This window comes from Pungitius pungitius, chromosome 9 (assembly GCF_949316345.1).
Source record: "Pungitius pungitius chromosome 9, fPunPun2.1, whole genome shotgun sequence".
NCBI lineage: Eukaryota > Metazoa > Chordata > Actinopteri > Perciformes > Gasterosteidae > Pungitius > Pungitius pungitius.
This window is the reverse complement of record NC_084908.1, coordinates 12,766,300-12,786,619: the sequence shown is the minus strand read 5'-3', so window position 1 is coordinate 12,786,619 and position 20,320 is coordinate 12,766,300. Positions and strand designations below refer to the sequence as shown.

Here is a 20,320-nt window from a genome sequence, read left to right as displayed (position 1 = left end):
ACTAATTGTTACTAAAAATAACCACACTGGAGACTCAGGAAAACCGCGACCGGCCACAGTGCACACCTCCCGGATAAGACAGGAAACCCCTTCAATAAGCGGCTTTAACTTCATTGAATACATTTATAAATGAGATTTTTTTAAAATGAAATGAGGGTCAATCGTGGACATTGACTTACGCGTTAGTATCATTTTGTGACGTCGAGCTCGCGCTCCAGCTCCAGCGTCACGCTGAACTCCCGGCTGCGCCCCGACAGTGGCCGGCTGCCCGCAGTCCGCTCTACTCCCGCATGATAGATCCAGCGCAAAGCGGACTCAGGCCACGCAGTCGGCTGCGAAAGTCCTCTGACCGCGGCACAGTAAATCCATTGTTTTTTTTCGTTTGCTTTTTTTAAAAATTTCGTATTATTATTATTATTTAAGTTTGACTTGGCCCAAATTATACGGAATTCCACAATGGTTCGAAATCCTTCCGACCCGGCGATTCCCCGAGTGAAGCGATCCCCGGCAGGAATGTGAATGGAGGGTAGTGTGTGTGTGTGTGTGTGATTCAAGAGACTCCAACGTGGCTCCGCCCCCCACCCGCCCACACACACACACACACACACATACACACACACACAGCATCCCTCCCCCGCTGCTGTCCACCTGATAAAGAGCACGGAGACACACGGATCCCCCTCGGGACAACCTCAAGTGATCCTAAACGACTTCAATGTGACGTCACTACACCGTGACTCCGTGTCTCTCTTTTGGCACTTCAAGCCGTTAACATCTGTTGATCTTCCACTTTGTTATATCCATATATATAATTTTCTACTAATTATTTTTAACCGATTTGACTGACCAAACGTTACCCATGTAAAATCGAAAGCCCTGCTCCCCGGGACTCCCCTCGAGTCATTTGGGCTTCAACTACCTCCCCTAAAAAGGCAGTAATTGACTCGGAGGTCCGTCGCCCAGTTTGCATTTTACTGGAAACCACTGGAGACAACTGAGCGACGCTCCTTTGTGACACGAGATTAAGTCTGAAAAGCGCAAGTGGCCCTGTGAAAAGAGTGCTGTGGCAGGTATGGTAATGGCCTGAGTCCAACCCCTCTCCGTGGCGCGCCTGGCGCACGCGCAGCACGCACGGCTCGACTAAAAGAATAACAACACACTTCATTCCTGGCCGCGGATTGTCGGGGGGCCCTGATGGTGTCCATTCAAATAGCAGTGCAGTTGCGAAGCATTGACACATAAAGCTAATAGAATCCCTTTTACTATTATTTATCATAACTCAATATGTCCCCTGAGTTTCTATACACTGTTTTTGCCATCTTCCATCTCAATAAATATACAATGGATGCCTCATTGGCTAGGAAAAATGATCAAAACCTCTGTGATATTTTTTTTCCAGATTTAAATGTGATATTCCCATGTGCGGGTAACACATTACTCATTTATAATTGCTCTATTTAAAACACAGCCGGTCCTCCTCTATCCTCAGAAATTTTCCCCCCAGAGTTTTCCAAGAACTCCTCATCGAGGGCAACTTCTCGCATCAGCCAACTTTGTGTTATTGCCTTGGTAACACCGTGACACTGAGGTGGTGCAAAAAAGGGAAAGTCAGACGTGTCACCGCGTTGTAGAGGCGTGCATTTCGTCCCAAACTTTAAGGCCACGTGGGTGGGGGGGGGGGGGGTGATGCAGGATAAAGGTGAGGTCCGTTTGGCCGCCGCAGCGGTCGCAGCTGACCGAGGAGTCGCGAGTGATTCACCAAGAAATGATCCTGCCAGCTTTTGAAGTGAGCGAAATCACATGTCACATAGCGTAGGCTCTCACAAAAATGTTCCACCTGGTACCAGGCACCAGCAGTAAAAGCTGGTTGAATGTTTTTTTTTTATGCTTTACATATGTAATTGGTGTTGACAGTACTTTTTATTCAGCACCACCCTCAGAAATCCCAAGTAAGTCTGTTTAGATTCCTGTTATTGGAATAACAGCGCATCATGATCATCTCCACATTTTGTGAGCTCTATTTCTGAAGAGGAAAATGGGTTGATTTAGCACATTTTGCAGTTATTAATTCTACACGCACAGCTATGGGGTCTGTGGGAACCCAAACAGAAGTTAAGCCAATGTCAACAGAACGCAAGCAGCTCTGCAGAAACATATGCAAGTCTAAGAAATAACTAAGGTTCTTGATTTTCTGATTCAAATGAGAAAAACTTGAAAAAGATAGTCAACACAATGAATCTGAAAAAAAACGTTCAATATAAACTTTAGATAATTGATAGTTGATAAATGTCAAGTATTAAACATGTGACACCATATTGATGTTTGCTGCCGCTCAGTTTATCCAACTAAAACATAGGCTGTATGTTATATATCAAAGAATGCGTCAATGGAAAACAATGTTATGAGCTAAACCGAGGGGCTTTATCCTAATTCTGTAACCTGAAGGTAAGGAGAAAGATAATTATGGTCTGTTAGTATGTGTGAGAAACCCAGAGAGGGATAGGGAAAGGATAGAGCGAGAGAGAAAGCAAAGAGAGGGAGAAGAGAGACGAGGATATAAGAGATTACCAAACAAGACGGAATCCCTGAGTCACAACAACCCGACCACCCAGAGGCTTGCAACCAAAACCCACAATCCGACGGGACCCATCGACGGAGATGCATGAAAAATCCAGCGCAGGATTGAAGGCGTTTGTGCCATACAGATTTTTTTGAGGTAACGAATAAGCAAAAATGCCAGCGATTGTTGACGAGGGTGTGAGAGATCAGACTGGCAGCCTGCTGCTGCTGATGCCAATTGCTCTGGGGCGAATAAGTGCGTCTCTTTAGTGTCTACAATTTTCATTCACCAAAGCTCGTCAGTCATGCCCTTGTTTGGCCTATGATTCAGATACAGATCAAATACACAAAGGTGTAATTAGGGCTTTGGACGAAAAAGAGAGGAAGCGACGAGATGCATCAGTGTTACAGCAGGCAGACACGAGGGATTAAGCCTGCATTACATGTATCGTTTCCCTGTAAAGAGCTGAAGACCTTTCACGCCTATCACAAGGGAAAATTGGATTTCACTAAAATGAAACTAGGCCCCATTAACTTGTTGCTGCTGGGTTGTTGGGTGAAGCTACTGTTGTGGGTTGTTAACATTACAGTGTCACCTTTGACCCTGAGATGCACAGGGAGGGGCTAAGAGAAGAAAATAGAGGAAGTGAAGCGGGAACTAAAACGTGTAACTGAGATTTAAAGATTTTACTGAGACAGAGCTGGTTGGATTTTTAAAAAAAGAAAGAAAAACCAACAGAAAAGATGAAAGATTTCCCGCCCATGAAGAGCCCTCGTCCGGGCTTGCCTTGGGGTTCCCGAAGGCAAAGAGCAGGGCCAGGTGAGGGTCAGCGCATTGACGTGTCAGTCCAACACACTCAAACACCCAAGGCCAGGTCAACAAAGGCCCACAAAGGAGATAACCAAATTATGGGTCTGCAAAGGTCATACCGGCCATCCGGGAACAGGTAGGACCATGTTAGGTGTGTCTGTAAGAGTTTGAATGGCTACAATTGGATTTCATTTATTTATATATTTTAAGTCCCGAGAACAAGGCCCTATAGAGACGCTTTCCGTGACATTAATGTGAGCCGTGACGTTATCAAAAAACAAGGGATGCATTTATGTCTCTATTACCACGCGACTGTCAATCAAATATGTGTGAAAATATGACTTCAAGGTACAGCCACTGTCTCTGAAAATGAAAAAGAAATGCTTCCACAAAGAGAGAGAGAGAGAGAGAGAGAGAGAGAGGAGAGTGGGGCGGGGGGGAGGGGGGGTGTAATCGTCTTTTCATAACAGGAATCTCCAGAAATAGCTCATCCATGGTCTCGGGGATCGGCCCAATAAGACACTGATTAGAGAGCAAGAGATATAATATGCTTCCATACCACACAATGGCGAGGAGGAAGTGCGAGGAGACAGAGACGTGGACCAGCACACACACAAACAAAGGAAGTGTGAGGCAGACAGCGCACCAAATGCCTCGCCGACACCCTCTCCGGGCTTTGATGGACTGACCACGATCACAATAGAGGCAGGAGCCCGACACACACACACACACACAAACAATGGATCGGTGTTGTACACTCGTTTTTACGTGTTAACCACAGCGGTAACAGGTTTATCTAGATTATGGTACAAAAATCTAATCTGATAAAAAAGAACCATTGAAGGAGGGTTGCTGAATATTTGCATTGCGCAGGGGAAAAGGGGCTCCCGAGGTCCAGGGTCTTGTGTGTGTCCGCACAGGATTTTATGATCTAAACCAAGTCTGAAAGTTTATTGACCCTGTTTATTTTGACCCTTTATTGGCTGTTACCTCGGAAACTAATAATTTCCCACAAAACCAGTTTAGGGGTCTTTGCAGGTCCGCTCAGTACCTTGTTATCCAAACCTCAACCAGATCCACTCCATATTCAATCTAACAGACTTAGGTCTCGGGCCTGTAAGTCAAAGGTACGACACCGCATGGATCCCTGTGGAATCCTAAACAGCTCTCTCATAATCGAGGACAAAATGTTCGTTTCTTTCATGTAAACGATAACTTCAGTTCTCACATCAGTCGACTTGGTTTCCCTGTCCGATACGGACCATGTCCACCGGTCGGAGCTTTGAGTTGGTGGAGAATCAGGTTCGACTGTCCCTTTGTGTTCTGAATACACAATGCAACACATCAGAAACAGCAGGTTTACATTTAGTTGCAAACTTCTAACAACTCTGACTATTAGTGGTGAGGATCTGGTATAAATGTACTTTGATTTTACACAGACTGTAAATCCTTGAGCACGACTGACATGTTAAAAGAGTTCAATCACTGTTCCCCTGTAAAGCTCTACCATGTGTGGCTTCTGCTCAACCTTGGCTTTCAGTCAATGGCAGGGAGAATTATTGGCCAACACTAAATGTGTAAAGGCTAAAGCAAACACTCTGTAGGTTAACACAAACACACACACTCCTGAACATGAAAACATGTAGAGTTAAACACACATGCGTGCAAGGTTAGGCACTCTTAGTGATTCTATGCTACACATTGACTCTAGGTACTCTCTGCCTGTTATAAAGTATGCCAACCAGAAACAGTTTCTATTCAATGCTTGAAAAAATAGATAATTCAAGTATTTTGAGAACTTTGCTCACAAAGGAAGCTCTGGATGTCAAGGAAATCCAGTGATCCGCTGCCCTCTCATGTCCTGATGAAGATAAAGAAGCACGGAAAAAGAACACACAGCTCCAAATTATTGCTCATATTTTTCTTATTAGTCATGCATGGGGAAAGCACATTAGTGATACTTTGCTCTGGAGGGAGGGGGGGGGGGGGGTGGCAGAGCAGGAGCAGAACCAGAAGGCGAATGTTGGAAAAAGACTTCTGAGAAGGACGAAGGAAAGAAAAAGCTGATCAGATGAGAATAAAATAATTACTCAAGCCAATGATCCAAATAGTTTCCAATAATGTAATAGTGCAGCTCTAATCCCAACCGCTGCATTTTTATTGCAAACGCTTTTTGATCATTTCCATAAATCTCAGTGCTAAAACCCCAAAAGGTTTGATGGTGAAGTGCATTTCAATCAGGAGAGACAAGTGAAGGATTTGGTCATTTACATTCATTGTAACCGATGATGAGGTCCACATCCTCCTGGAGGTTCTGAGGAGTTGCTGGAGATGCTGACGGAGTGATGAATCTGCAAAGACGGACGGAGTTGGGCAGGAGGCCCATTTGAAGAGAGACGGCAACAAACGGATGAGCTAACGATGCTGTGGTGGCTCTGCGCTATTGGCTGAAGCGGCCAGCTGTTGACCAGCTGGGCGCGCGCGTTTGTGACGCCTCCGGCGTAGGCGGACACCGGCGGGAATGTGTCGCTAGCTTGCGGAAATCCTATTACTAAAGGAGGATTATGTGTTTAACCTTGAAGGATAGGCTTCCTGTCTGAACTTACGTTAAACTCCAATAATAATGTAGTGGTCCGCAGTGCCTGATTTGATGATAAAGATAATGTGGTATTATAAAAAAAGAACTTTAGAGTGCTTCGCCAACGGCATCTTCCCTGCTCTGATGGCCGCGCCTTGTGTATCCCATTTGGCTTCATTGATAATTTTGCGACATTAGGGACACATTTAAGTGTTTTTGGGGGGGGGGGGGGGGAAATGTAGTTTTAGTGGCCCCTAAGATGATAGAAACTGTTAATTTTGTCAGAAATTACAATAGTTGCCCAATATTAAAGAAAACCATTTGAAAGCATCCGTTTAGGATAAAAGAGGCAGGCGGATCTGCAAGTGGGGGCCCGGTTGCCAAGTTGCAGTGGGATGAGGAGCCCTGGAGCAATAACCGTGTATGAATGAGTTACACCGTGGCATTAGATGGATGTTGGCTATTTGACTTCAGGGGGAAATAATTGGTTGCATGTCTGTTTTGTATCCGTTTGTGTGAGCGGTATCTGGCCATCTGCGAAAAATATGCCTGTGTGTCCTATACATGAACATCCATACTAAGGTGTCCAATAACACTGTTGACAATAGAAAGTGTAGAACTATCTTCTTTTTCTATTTTCTTTCCTGTTTTTGATTTTTGTCATGTGGTCCCAGAAATGTGCAGCAAAGACCAAATTCCAAAGTACCATATGTCCGTTCTTCCTCTTTGCAGTATCGGCCAGTAAGGAAGTTGATGCTTTAGTCTGTCCTGACCCGTGACACCCTATGAACCCTGACCTCCGACGAGTCACGTGACACACCATGCAGACATCTAGACTGTCATGACAAACACAAACCAGATTCAGTAGGGAGATTATCCCTGATCCGGAGGCTCCTTTGCAAAAGTGCATTGACCAGGTTTGAATTTCGGAGTGAGTCCTTCCAGCTCCTGTGTCATGTGCCGTTTTTTGAGAAGATAGGAGATAGTGCTAATGTAGATCAAAGAGAGAGGAGATAAAGAAAAGACAACCCATTAAAAAATCCTATGGGAAAACCAAACATTACCATTAAATCCATTTCATATAGGCAAAAACACCTAGTGCAGGTGTACTTCCAATGACTACTTTCCCTTAAAGTAAAACCCTTTTCTGTCCTGCAGCTCATGGGCAGCAAGCTGCAGTAGGAAGACGGACATCAGCCGGTGGGCATTCCTCATGTGACAACCCTGACCTACTTAGCTAGAGATTGACATGGCACTCAAAAGGCAAATGCATAGCATATGCAGGAATTGAGTTGATTTAGTTAAGAGGTAGCTCTTTGTGTGTGTCTGAGCTAACTTATATATGTACATGGGTGTAATTGCGCGCTTTACACATATTTAAAGGTAGCCGACCAACAAGCAAGGTTTTTTGATTTAGTTATGAAAGGCTCTACTTCAGTTGGAGCGTCTAAATGTTTGTCTTTGTGCATAGCTGACCCAAATCCCCTGTGCAGGAATCTAAGGAATCTGGTGTATTTAGCCAAATAAAAATAGACAGTGGAAAGCGTTTAGCTGTCTAAGGAGAAGGCAGCATCCTTGTCAGTATGCAGTGGACCCGAAACTTGTTATGAATGGACTGTGACCCATTCATCCATTCCTTATTTTTCATAAAATTCAATTTTTTTTCTTGTGTTTACTTCCAAAGCATCTATAATAATTGTATAAAAGCTTAAATGTCTCTAACTTATTTTTTTGTTGTTGCCTTGAACCTTCGTTCACCCACGATTTCAGCCATGTCCTCCACATAGACACGGATAGTTTATTTACTTTTGGAGCTAATGGACAGCACTGATGTGTTTGAGGGGTGACGAGTCTCGGTGATGAACAGGAGCCGCAGTCAGACCCCTGCCTCCCCCCCCCCCCCCCCCTCATCCCTCCTGTCCTCATCGACCCCTGGGGGATGATAGCTCAACTGCTGGGAAACGGAGGGGGTCTAATACTGTCCAGCTGCAGGTTGGCAGGAAAGTGACAGAGGCTCCATTTGCCCAAAAGATTGCGCTCTGGCTCTCACCCTGACCCTGTTTACCCAGTCTTCCCATCTTTCCAGGAGCGAAGGAAGAGGGAAACTTAAAAGCAGGAGAGATACAAGCATAAGTGGGTAATGTTACTTTCTACAGTCTAATGGTTCAAACTAACATGCATGAGAATACATTATTATGTTGCAGATATGAGGAGCAGCAGTGGACCAGGCCACTATAAAGTTAAAGTGCCGTGGGAGCACATGTTTCAGCTCAATGAGGTAGGAAGGCAAAATGGTCATTCGAGCTAAATGCTAACATCATTATGCTAAACACAGAACCACAATGACAATGTTGAGATGCTACTACTTTATTTAAATAAATCAGATATCGAAATGATCTATTTTCAGTATGTCAGCATGGTAATGTTTTATCCTTGGCACTAAACATAAAAGTGCCTTTAGCATTGGAGGTATTTTGCAACTATCCATAGATGTTTATATTTAATATTTTACAGAATAAGTTAAAAACGTACCCTAATGGGGGCACAAGGTAAAATTCAGGGCACCATGAACATGATTTAATACCAATTCATCAACAAACCATTGCCACCCTTGGAGATGCAACGCTAAGTTGGCTAAGAATTTTATTGTATAAATGTTGAATTGTAAGTGACTGTAAATTACCAAACCTAACCAGTGCTGTGAGAGTATGGCCACCAAAAGATCAAACCACATCATTCTCTAAGGCAAATAAACATTTCAGTCCTTAACAACAATAAAAAAACAAGGGAAAACCTCCCTTTGCCTCCTGGCTTTTAGTACTAATGGCTATAAGGTAATTGCAATTTCAGATGCGAGGCGGCTGAGTTACAGTGGACTGTTTTTTGGGCTTAATCCCCCCCACAGGTTTTGAACTCGACCACCAAAACAGTCATGCTCAGGAAACAGCCGGCATTTGTAGCTCAGGTTTCAGCGCATGGATTTCGGTAAGAGCGGCTCAAGTGGTTCACATGACAGCTACGTTGACCCTGATGAATGACAGGCAACGACGAAAAACAACAACATGTTTGCCATTCACTAAGTTTGAAATAAAAGCTATTTGAAAAAGGGACACACACACACACACACACACACAAACACACCCACACAGGAATCTCTTTAAGAAAAAAAAACAGAGGTCGGACGTCACCTCGGGCAAAATCAAACAAAGCTTCATTTTCATAACATTCCCAAAATGCCTTGTTCAGGACATTACAAACCTGACGCTTTGTTTAACAACCGCTGAATGAAAAATATTGTTAGCAGATGGCTTTGTGGCCTGTCAGGGTATTTAGTCTAAGAAATGCTGGACATGTTGACTGACCCCCAACCTCAACCACACACACACACACACACACAGAAAGACATTAAGTTGTCAAAGTGCCACTTATCCAACATGGTAATGTTAAGCGCTCGGTTGCTTGTATTATTACCAGCTGTAGGGTGTTAAAGTGGAGGTTGGCCAGGACATGGAGGGTGACAATACTCAGCTAGTGGCCTAGTGTTCACCCATTCATGGTGGGAAAGAGGTTACGATCCCTGAGTGACTAAAAGGTGAAGGGTCACAGGCAACACCCCTCGATCAGAGGGAGGAAAGGGGCATTAAGTGGGATGCTCAGTCTAAAGGGAGAGTATCTTTAAGCTCCTTGCAGGTCTCAGTTGGGATGAGCAGGCAACAAGACACAAAAAGACGTTTGGGCAGGTCAGCAGCAGGCCAGCCAATCGTCTGGTGACTCGATGAAATGGCAAAACACACATCTTCAGTGTATTTACCACTGGAGGAACTTTGTGTCATTCAGTGGAAGTCAATGATGGAAATGTTGCTTTACCTTTGAGAAAAAGCCTCCCAGAGGCTTAGCAGGTGCCGAGTGAAGCCGTAAAGGTTCACCAGAACAGCTGATGCATTTTTCATGGTATTATTCCAGACTTCAAATCAACCAAATTCCGATTTACTGGTCATCAGAAAATCCTCGTAATGGCTCACATTTTGTTATCTAGATCCACAATTACATTTTCAGCAAAGAGTTGCAAGTCATGAACATTTCCAACATTCTTCATCCCATCTATCAAATGCCTGGAGGACAATGCAAGTAAGAAGGGGTCACTAAGGAGATGGGCCACTTAGCAGTGCTGCCTTTTTCTGTAATAGTCTAAAGTACAATGGGAAAAGTGCGTTAGCATGTTGGATGTGATTTTGAGATCAGTGTCATTCCAATGAATTCTCAGTCACTGAACAGACAAAGCAGAAGAGTCCATCACGAGTCACAGAATTGTAAGAAAGGGCCCCCCAATCAACAGCATTTGAGGGGGTCAATAATACCAATAATGACAACAATAGGATTAGCTGAAAAATGCCCCGCAGATTGAGTAAATTAAAGATGGATAACCCACTGAGACCCGCTAGAGCCACAAAAAAGCAGCAGACACACAGGAAATGAAGGCCCACTGCAGAGTAAACAAACACCATACCATGCGATCAGGCACCCAGGAGGCAGTTCAGTCCCCAGAGATGAGACTATTTTAATGGGGCACTAAAACTTGTAGTAAGAACCCATCTGGAAAAGATTCTTCTGGAATGTGGCCGTTTTACCACTAACGGCCAGTGAAGAGCTGTCACGTCATCATCTTCCTCTTCTCTCACAAGTCTTCAACCCCCCCCCCGATCTTCCATCATTCCTAACAGGTGAGGAGGGACGTGCGATGGTCCCAAACTCATAAAAGGTTTTACATCTGGGAATATTGACCATATTCCGTTAATTGTTCTCAGAATTTTCCGTTAAGGTCCTGATACATCGGGACTTTGAGGACATTTATTTTCCTCATCTACAGTCCATGACTGTCTTCAAACGCTGAACCACCAACGTGTTGCACTGGGAGGAGGACATGGAGACTCGGTCTCCGCCAGCCCTCACAGCATTTGGGCCGACGGAGGGAGGAGGAGGAGAGGTGTAGGAGTGGACGTCCCTGAAGGACAGCCGTGTGAAATCAGACATTCTTGAGTGCCGAGGCAGGAGCGAATTCCACACATGTGTGCAAATATTTGTGCACACTACTTTTGGAATCCAGCGCTTTGCCAAGTCAGGAGTTCTGAGAGTGTCAGCACTACGAGGAACTGCTCCTCCTTTCCCTACAGCGTGGAAGGGCACCCGTTGTCCCAGCTCAGCCCTATCTGGAGGATTCAGTCAGGGAGTTCTGTGCTGAATAAGCACGCTGTCTTCCAGCCGCCGAGCAGAAAGCGCGGGCAGCGCATGGGTCAGTGAGAAGTCAAGTGTGTATCAAGTGGGCTACTCGTGTACTTGCTGAAAAGTGGTAGATGTTCCACTTGATGATGGGGCAGGAGAATAGGCCATTAATAGTGCTCTCACTATAACATATGAATATAATAAAAAAAATCATGAAAAAGAGCACATCACGGTCCATCTCTTCAACGTTAACGACTAAAGACGGAACAAATCAGATGCTCCATGAAACAGAGAGGGGTCTCATGATTAGAAAGTCAAAAGAGTCATTCATCGGGTTCACGTGTTGAAAAGAGAAAGCGAGAAAATACTGCGAGGCAGAGCGAGCAGAGTAAACACGTATGCCGTGCGCTCGCTGGAGTCACCGGGTTTAGGAAAACATTCCACAGCCTTCGAAACAAGCAGCCTTGTGAGTGCACAGGGGCATAAACAAGAGGGCTTTAAATCACTGAACGGGAACAGCGTTGAAGGACTCTAATTCAATCACAAACATCTCTGCAGTGTTCATCCTCACACGCCGACATGTCGGGCAGCGTGAGCTGCCGGTGGCTGCAGGAAAAGTCCGTCAGAATAAGCACGGCGTGTCTGATCAACGGGAAACGGCCGATATGGTTCACCAACGCAAAGGCCCTGGATCAGAGATGATATAATCTGTATCCATGCTGTGGTTTCTGGAATCAAATATATAGAGACAAAACAATAATGTCAATCATTTTGTTGGTGATGTAGTCTTATATGTTATGCTGAAACATCCACTTACATTTCTGCTTGAGGTGAAACACTAAAGCGTCCCATCACTCATCTAAATGAGCTAAAGCGCAGTCTCAGAGGCTGATGGGTTTTTACAAAATGAGAGAAAAATACTCACGGCAATAAAAACATATTTACAGAAGTTTAAGTCAATAAACGAACACGAAGTCTGTCAGATAGCAAACACTCAGACTCAGGCTTACAATACTCTTCATCTACTGATCAAAATAATGTGTTACTAAAAAGACAAACGTTTTGGAGTGCAAATATATCCACGAATAGCTGCTTTGTTTTTTTTTATATTCTTCCACACACCTAGATACATGCAGAGTACACAGTTTGTTCGAATTAGGCCAAGTGGAGCGTTGGCTCTCATGGACAATCCCAGAGGGATTACAAACATGCATAACATACCTAGTGTTGTGGAATTTATTTTTTACAAATAATAATAATACAAATGATTAGGCAAACACCTACTTTAGAATTGTAATCATAGAAAATGAATGCCTTTAATTGAACCCCTAAGTCAGATGTTGTTGCGCAATGCCGTTCAGGATGCTTTATGCACTCACTTGCAAACAGGTCCTGCTGGAGGGAAGATTCATAATGCACAAAGACATCTGCCTGAAAACGTCCCTGTTAAATTGGATGGTGAAAATCGACAAATTGGTTTTGAACAGAATAGAAATGAGTTTCAGAGACGGCAAAGTTAAGATATCTCAATAGAGAATGCTTCTCAAAATACACCCTTGAAAAAACAATGAATGACATCTCGCCTGATGCCAACGGTGAATTTAGTCCTAAAATGTTTTATATAAAGTTTTAGATTTTAGACTTTTTATAAATGAAGAGAGAGATTTGGAGTACATTTACTCTCTAATGGTCAATAGAAACAAACTCGGGAAAAAAGAAGAAGCTATTTAGTGGAGCTTGTCGTTTTTATCCAGATGGACGTATGAAGATGAGGAACAGCTTCTGCTCCGATGACAAAAAACTGGCTAAAGACCGTCGGATAGAAGTTTAAGTTTAAGGTACTTCCACATTCGCTTCCCCCTTCAGAGCCGGAGGACGCCACCTGCGCTGAACTCGAGGTCTTCAAAATGTAGTCCTCACAGTAACAAGTCACGGTGACTACATCACAGACTGACATGCTTTTAAAGTCAAGTGCTGGGTGAAGGAAAAGATGGATGATGAGGTAGTCAATAAAAAACACAGAATGTCCTTGGCACATGTCCAATAGTCATGTCTGGTCAAGCTTGAGTGCGATCGTACAGTGCACACATACACATGCTTCGACAGTAGAACAGTCTGCGCATGCTTTTAGGTATGCTCTGAATCATATGCTCTGGGGAATGGCAGCGCATGGAGTAGTGTGACGGTTCAAATCCCGGCTGCCCCGTGTGCCACGTCGAAGTGTCCCTGAGCAAGACACCCAACCCCCAATTGCTCTCCAGCCAAAGGTAAGCCATGGGTTACAATTCAATGTAAGTCGCTTTGGATAGAAGCGTCAGCTAAACGACATGTAATGTAATTCACACACCTCATGACCCTTTAAAGGAGGTAAAGTGTGCCGGCTTCACTCATGAGACACACATCGGGCTTGGATCTCAGGGATGAGCAAAGATGACAGGAAAAAAAAAAGAGACGTTAACCTACTTTTTCACATCCAGCTGGGATGGGACGCTGGCATAAAAATAGAGAGTGGAGAGGTTCATTTCCCTTTATAAAATAATAAGCACGTGCTATTTATAGACCCACAAATAGAGCAGCTCGACTTTCAGAAGGCAGACTGAAACAACACTTGGCAACAAGAAAATTCATCTCGTGATGTGTTTTTGTCTAGTCCTACCTGAAGCTTGGTTCATTGTTGCGCTGAAAGTATCTCGTTGAAGGTAATTTGTTACATGGTTGCCTGTTGCGTTTCATTCAAATGGATCTCCACTGATGTCGCAGCGGTGCGCCCTTTTTGACTTCCTCTTTGGCAATCCTTGAGGCGTGAAATGGCCCCACTGGGTCCCTGTAGAGTTCTGCAGCGCCACAATAGGCCCCCGAGACATCTGTGTGGTTTAGTGGAAGGCAGGGCTTGAGTAGACCGGAACACGTCTGTGGGCCTCCCACCGGCCTACACTTAAGCCCCACTACAAAAGCCTCCTTGCCACTTAACAATAACACAGTCACGCACAAGTGGGGACACACTCGCACTCAAACACTGGCACTTAAGGATAGCCATTTTAGTAAAGTAAATTAATACAGAGACCTGCCTCATTCTTTCTTATACTTAATATTTACTATATATTAACTCTGTTGAGGAATCATTTCTTACAAACTGCTCAGCATTACACGTGAACTTGCAAACACTTCAAAAGTTCATAGCGAAACCCATACGGCTGAATTTAACAAACGGCGCACCGTGCCTTGTTTCCTCTTGGCAGAGGCCAACTGGACTTACAGCCTTTTTAAGAAAGTGAACTGCACTGCTCGGGTTCAGAAATCCCAGCCGGGACAATTCTGATTGCATTAACTGCTGATACCAAGTGGAAGTCCATTTAATCAACGTTAAGGGAAACTCTATCCAAACTCAGTAACTCAACGCATGTTAAATACTCGAGCTGTACTCTACATCCGCTGTTTTCATTCATTTGTACACTGATGGCAGAGGTGATGCAGCAGCTGTATGCGTGTTCCCACTCATCTGACATTCCTCAAGAGCAAAACCGCAAGATAGAAAATACATCACACATTCTTAAGCCAAAGAACATTTCATTATCTCCTGCGACTACAGCTTTTCTCAATCAGTGGGAACAAAAAACAATAAACGCGTTTGTATCTCTGTTGAGCTAAAGCCTATATGATCTTACATAATATCTAGAAATGTTCAAAAACATTCTCAGCAAAGATTAATTAACCCAACCTAATAGGCCTATTACCTCACACGAGCTTGGAAAAAGAAATGATTGACAAAAAGGGCTGTTATGCAATAGCATTAGACGGAGGCATTACGCTGAACTAATTAGACGTCATCAGCCAACGGCGTGGATACAGGGAGCAGAAATAACCTCCACCTTGATGCCATTCATGATTGCATCACATCAAAATCCTTCAGAGGTAGCACTCCATTAAACATGGAACTCTTTGGGTGTAAAATCAGGACATTTAGAGAGACTGTTACACAACATCCAGGTCACCAGGAACCTTTTAGCGCTGGTGGAGGTTGAGTACATGGTCAGTGACATTAAATGAATAATTAAGCAGTTACCTCTTAGTGCTGTGACTCTGACTGTTAAAAACAGATGTCAGTTTATTGTCATATTATATCATGGAAATAAATAACTGCATGAGCATTGCCATTCATTTGACCATTGTTGGGCTAATAATTGATTATTTGTATTTGTATTATTTGTATCTTCATAATGTTGGATTACCCCCAATAAACAAAAATTCAGAGCCCAGTTCAAACACGCTAACCGGAAATCTATTGGACAAAAAAGTTGAATGGACTAAGGGAAAGGTTCTGCCGGCAGTTATGATGACAGATTAGTTTGTTGGCCTCTTTCTGTCTAGATATCTGCACTGATTCTAGATGCCCTTTGACCTACCAAAGGGCATGCCACTCATTCCAGACTGTGATACGCTTCTTCTTCTTCTTCCTCTTCCTCTTCCTCTTCTTCTTCTTCTCCAAGTCAAAATGTCAATGCCTCCTACGAATCAATAGGTCACTTTATTCATCTTTTTTTTTTTTTAAGTTGGGAAACATTGAATCCAGCCGCGTTCTGTGGGCGTTACTGTTTGCAGCAGGAGTTTCCATGGTAACTCACAGAACTACTGCGCAGTATCTGTGACGGACTTTGTTTGTCGGAATTAAAAGTTCCATTCGTACATCGTCAATGACTCAAGTTGATCGGTCTAAAAAATAAAGGGGGGGGGGGGGGGGGTGATTTAAGGGATCATTTTGATGACGTCTCCAATACGGACAAAGACTGAGGTCTTCCCAGTGGATACTCCTCCCCTTTTCCCCCTTCAGCTGTAAACATCCTTAATTATGTGATGTGATCATTGGGGCGACACAGGTGGGAAATATCAACCGGGCTAATGGATGTTCAGGGTGATGCTGCACAGAGCTGACGCACAGTCCTTGAGAGCCTGCCCCGGCTGCTTCATCAAGGATCACACGCCGCATTCATGTCCACACCATGTGCTATAGCACAAAGAACATGGACTGCTAGTTGGTCAGCACATTAAAAAAGGTCTGGAATAGTTTTTATCTGGTGCCAAACAACACGTTAGAATTCTTAGAGTTAATTTCCCGGTGTTAGACAGAAGTGTTGAAGTGCAGAGTTGTTGTTTAAGATTTATAATCAAAAGCAAAAACTACACTAGAAGCCTTTTGCTGATTTAGTTTTAGTTTTTAGGTTGAAGGCATAACACTAAGAACGCCATCAGCTTTCTTCTTCTTGCACTTTGTGGCCAGCGACACACGCATGAATTCACACACAGTCATAATGGGTAACAGATGCATTTCCTGTTAAACCCACAACATTCTTCCTACATAGTGAAGAAAGAGAGCAAATGAAAAGAAGTTCAATTAGCGACAGGAGAGCCGTAATTAGATTAGATCCTGTCATAATTCTTTGACTCTTTCCTTTTTCATGTGTCACAGTAGGCTATGTAGCAACGGCCTGAAACATCCTGAAGGACATTTATCACCTGGTGCTCTCTACTTCAATGGAGCGATCAGGCCACAGGTCACTGACCTCCGGGTTTCTGTGGGAAAACTGGTTTACCTCTTCAAACCAGCACACCGACACCTTCACTGAGCTGGGGGGAGATTTTTAAAACATGATGTGGCCAAATGCCACGTCACTCGGGACCCTGAAAGATGATCACACCTCTCTAAAAAAAAACAAAAAAAAAAACACTTTGAAGCGCCCTGAGCCTGTATCGGACATTAGAGCATCTGCGGCCAACATTCTGCAAGAGCGGCTTGGTTAATCCATTTTCTTTGCTGCTGCTCTTACACGATAGAGATCTGTATTATTTAAAAGCAAGCTTGCCAGGGAGTTGGAAGTCTATTCTAAGGCACTCAGTCCTGCGTGTGTACGAGAAGCTCATCAGTTATACATGGGCAGGAACCAGTTTTTTTGACACACTTTGGCTTATTCAGGTAGGAGACCTACACAGAAATGTATAGAGACAAAAAGAATAACCTAAATGTGACACAAACATGAGTGAGATTATCTTAAAAAACCTGAACTAGTCTGTGTGTGTGTTCCTTTGAGCTGCATCGTCCCCACACATCCATAAAATGCTCTCTATTGATCCGTTAATCAAGAAAAACGCTTCCCTTTTGCAGAAGCCTTGCAGCGTATCTCGCCTTTTCTCTCAGATGATGACACGGCAGTTTCTCCACCCCGCTCTTTAGCTTGTTAATGTGAAACTCCACGTGCTCGGAGTGAATTACAAAATGCATGTTCTGGGTCAAATCATATGCATTTGCACACAATAATGCACAAAAAAGAGGCAACGAAAGACGTGGATGTGCTGCACAACTGTAAACATACACACGACTGCCACTCACCCGCTAGTTGACTCTCTCGAGCGGGCTTGCTCAGCCTGTCGAGGGCTCTGGAGGTGGAGGACCTGATGTGATCGCTGAAGGACTTCTGCAGTAGCAGCAGCCTCATAGAGCGAGACATGCCGTCTAGCATCCACCCAAATGTCTCCAATTCGGACCCTGTTTGTACACCTGTTCCTGTCACTGATCGGATGGCGTATTGAGCGTTTGTGCCATTTTTATCTCACTTCTTTTCCCCACTGTTCCTATTTTTAAGCTTGCTCGAATATCGATGTCTAAGCATTCAATTGTGACAAGTTCCTCCCTCCAACTGGATCTGTTCTGTCCTCCGTACCCGTGCAGGTTCTGCCTCTCTCTCTCTCTCTCTCTCTCTCTCCACTCTGTTCTTTCAGGACTGTACACTCCCGTCTGCTGCAGTCAGCATCAGTGCAGTAAGTGCCGGGACACATCCACCCTGTGCCTGCAATACTCTCATATTCTATTCTGCCAGTGTGTGTGTGTGCGTGTGTGTGTGTGTGTGTGTGTGTGTGAGTGAGAGTGCTTACCGACACAGGCTCCATCACTCTATGAGAATATCTGAGTGGTTTATAGTCACGAACGCCGTCTTCATTTCCACTTCCTATATATATTTTTTGTCTCTCTTCTTTATCACCTCCCTGCTCTCATCTGTCTCACGCTGTCTAGACACAGGGAGCTTCAAAGCCAGTTATGTGACCAATTTTCCCAAGCATCTTCATAGATGTTTCTTCATAACAAGCACAAACAGCCAAAGACATAACAAAACTGAAACCGAAAAACAGGAAGTGAAATCAATCCCAAAATGATTGATGGTAAAACATTTTTGAGGGAATCCCCAAACTGTGCTCTTGCTGCTGCTTTCTCTGTTATTCCCTCTAGTCAATCATTATTTTCCGGCATCCAACACTTGATAGGACTGGACTGTAATGTGCAGCGCACACAAACGAACACACACTCACACTCACAAAGTACATCCCATTAGTTATTGGGTAACAGATATGTACTGCGAACATGATGTAACAAACTTAAGCCCCAGAAATGGACAAAAACAACACAATGGAATCCACTACTTAGACTGCTGCCGAGTTGATCGGATAATGCTGATTTAGCTTCTATTAGGCAAGTGCAACTCTCCGGGGTCTGTGGAGCAGCTTAGTCATTGCCTACGTGACGGGTGAAAAAACGCAACTCTGGGATCAACTGAAAAGCTGATGGGGCTGTTTGCACTGTGAAGATAAAAAGAGAAATCTGTCTTTCGATCAGGTATAAGTTTATTACTTTTCAGGTAATTTCTGAAAACAATTATTTCATGCATGTGCTTCTATGGAAAGTACTCCTGGTACTCACCTGAGTGAATGAGCTCATATGTGCGTGTAGTTGTGAGTACTAATAGCGACCATTCAGACTACCCTCCATTACATTCCACACTAAGCTCACACTTATAAAAGTCAGCCAATCGTGCTGATTGCTCCAGCAAGTGAAGGTAATGTACCCAGCATTGGCTTATTGCAGCCTGCTGATAGCATTGTGCGCATCACGGCCAATTTACTTTATGACCTCGCAAGTTTGCTTGGCCTGATAAAGGTTGGATTCCCGCGTCTTTTGTCTTTTCACAGCCGTCTGGCCTGCACTTCTGCAGAAATGACCTCCTTAAAAATGTTGTAAATGAGGATTAAGAGGGGATGCAGAAAAACAAACGTGCATTAGAAGGATCACCTCTTCGGCGTCCTCGCTCACGCACTTGCTCGACTGACACCAAATCTGAATCCCACTATGGCTTTCGTGCATCTGGGTTAGCAAGCGTACTTTCCCTCTCTGTCTCTCTGGTATACCTGTGATAAGGGGGCAATGCGCAGGCTGTAACCTGGATGTGAGGGAAAAGGTCCTGAAGGGTGGGGGCAGAGGGGGCGGAGATGGAAAAACAATGGAGTTCTCATACCTCAGGAAGCAGAGTCTTGCCAAATGCCCCCTCTGTCAAACCTGTGTGTGTGTGTGTGTGTGTGTGTGTGGCGTGCCAGGAGTGTGCACCTACATCTAACTCCATGGAGCAGAGGCAAGAGAGGGTTACCTGCCAACACACTGGCCCGAGAAATGAGTTCAGCGGAGGGGAAAAATGTTGTTCTGGGTGGACTTCAAACGCAACATATACACAGTGTGTGAGAGTCTATTATCGAAATGTCTGTGAAAAACAATACACCATCCTCTTGGCAGCGCGGCCAAAAATGGGTACGCCGAAGCGCGAGTGTGTGGATGTGCCCGAGGGTGACTGTAATTGTGTGCGAGTCCCTTTGATGTGACCCTCGGCTCGAGGTCCTACTCAGCTATCAAGCAAACACTCCCTCGTCTGATCCCTAGTCTGTGGAACAATAAGGCTGGAGTAACAACGACACAAGGTCTCCTAAGGGAGCTTGCTTTGGAATGGTGCAAACCTTTTTTTTTTGTAACTGGGAACGGAGCAAGCTGACTGACTTCCTGTTGTAAATCCCCTTGATGCCGTGGTTTCCTGTTCAGAGCACCATCGCCATAGGGATGGATTCCCAAAGAAAGAAGTCTTAAAACTCACAAAGGAGAAAAGAGGTTTCTGAGCCTTTCACTCAAAACAAATCGGTGATACGACAGAGATGAGTAATATACGTTATGTTTTTTTTTCAAAAGGAAAATTGCAAGAGCGGTACATATTTTCAAGATTGGTTAACATTAAGTCTAAGAGCAGAAAGGCAACAACAAAATGACGTCTAAAAGGTCAAACTTGTTA

General features: G+C 44.2%; 1 protein-coding gene across 4 annotated transcripts in view; it reads right to left on the bottom strand.

Annotated features, from left to right (window-relative positions):
- The window catches only part of dlc1 (DLC1 Rho GTPase activating protein), a 66,967-nt gene that overhangs the window by 19,770 nt on the left and 26,877 nt on the right, over positions 1-20,320 (bottom strand). Inside the window, exon 1 of one of the 4 annotated variants that reach the window (XM_037472805.2) lies at positions 17,551-17,850. The exons of 2 other annotated variants lie outside the window; for them this stretch is intronic. In XM_037472805.2, the coding sequence (XP_037328702.2) occupies positions 17,551-17,680 (130 nt within the window). In that variant the 5' untranslated portion in view covers positions 17,681-17,850. Of the gene's footprint in view, positions 1-179; positions 522-17,550; positions 17,851-20,320 lie in introns of those variants that run through there. One more of the 4 variants, XM_037472807.2, reaches the window with a different exon arrangement.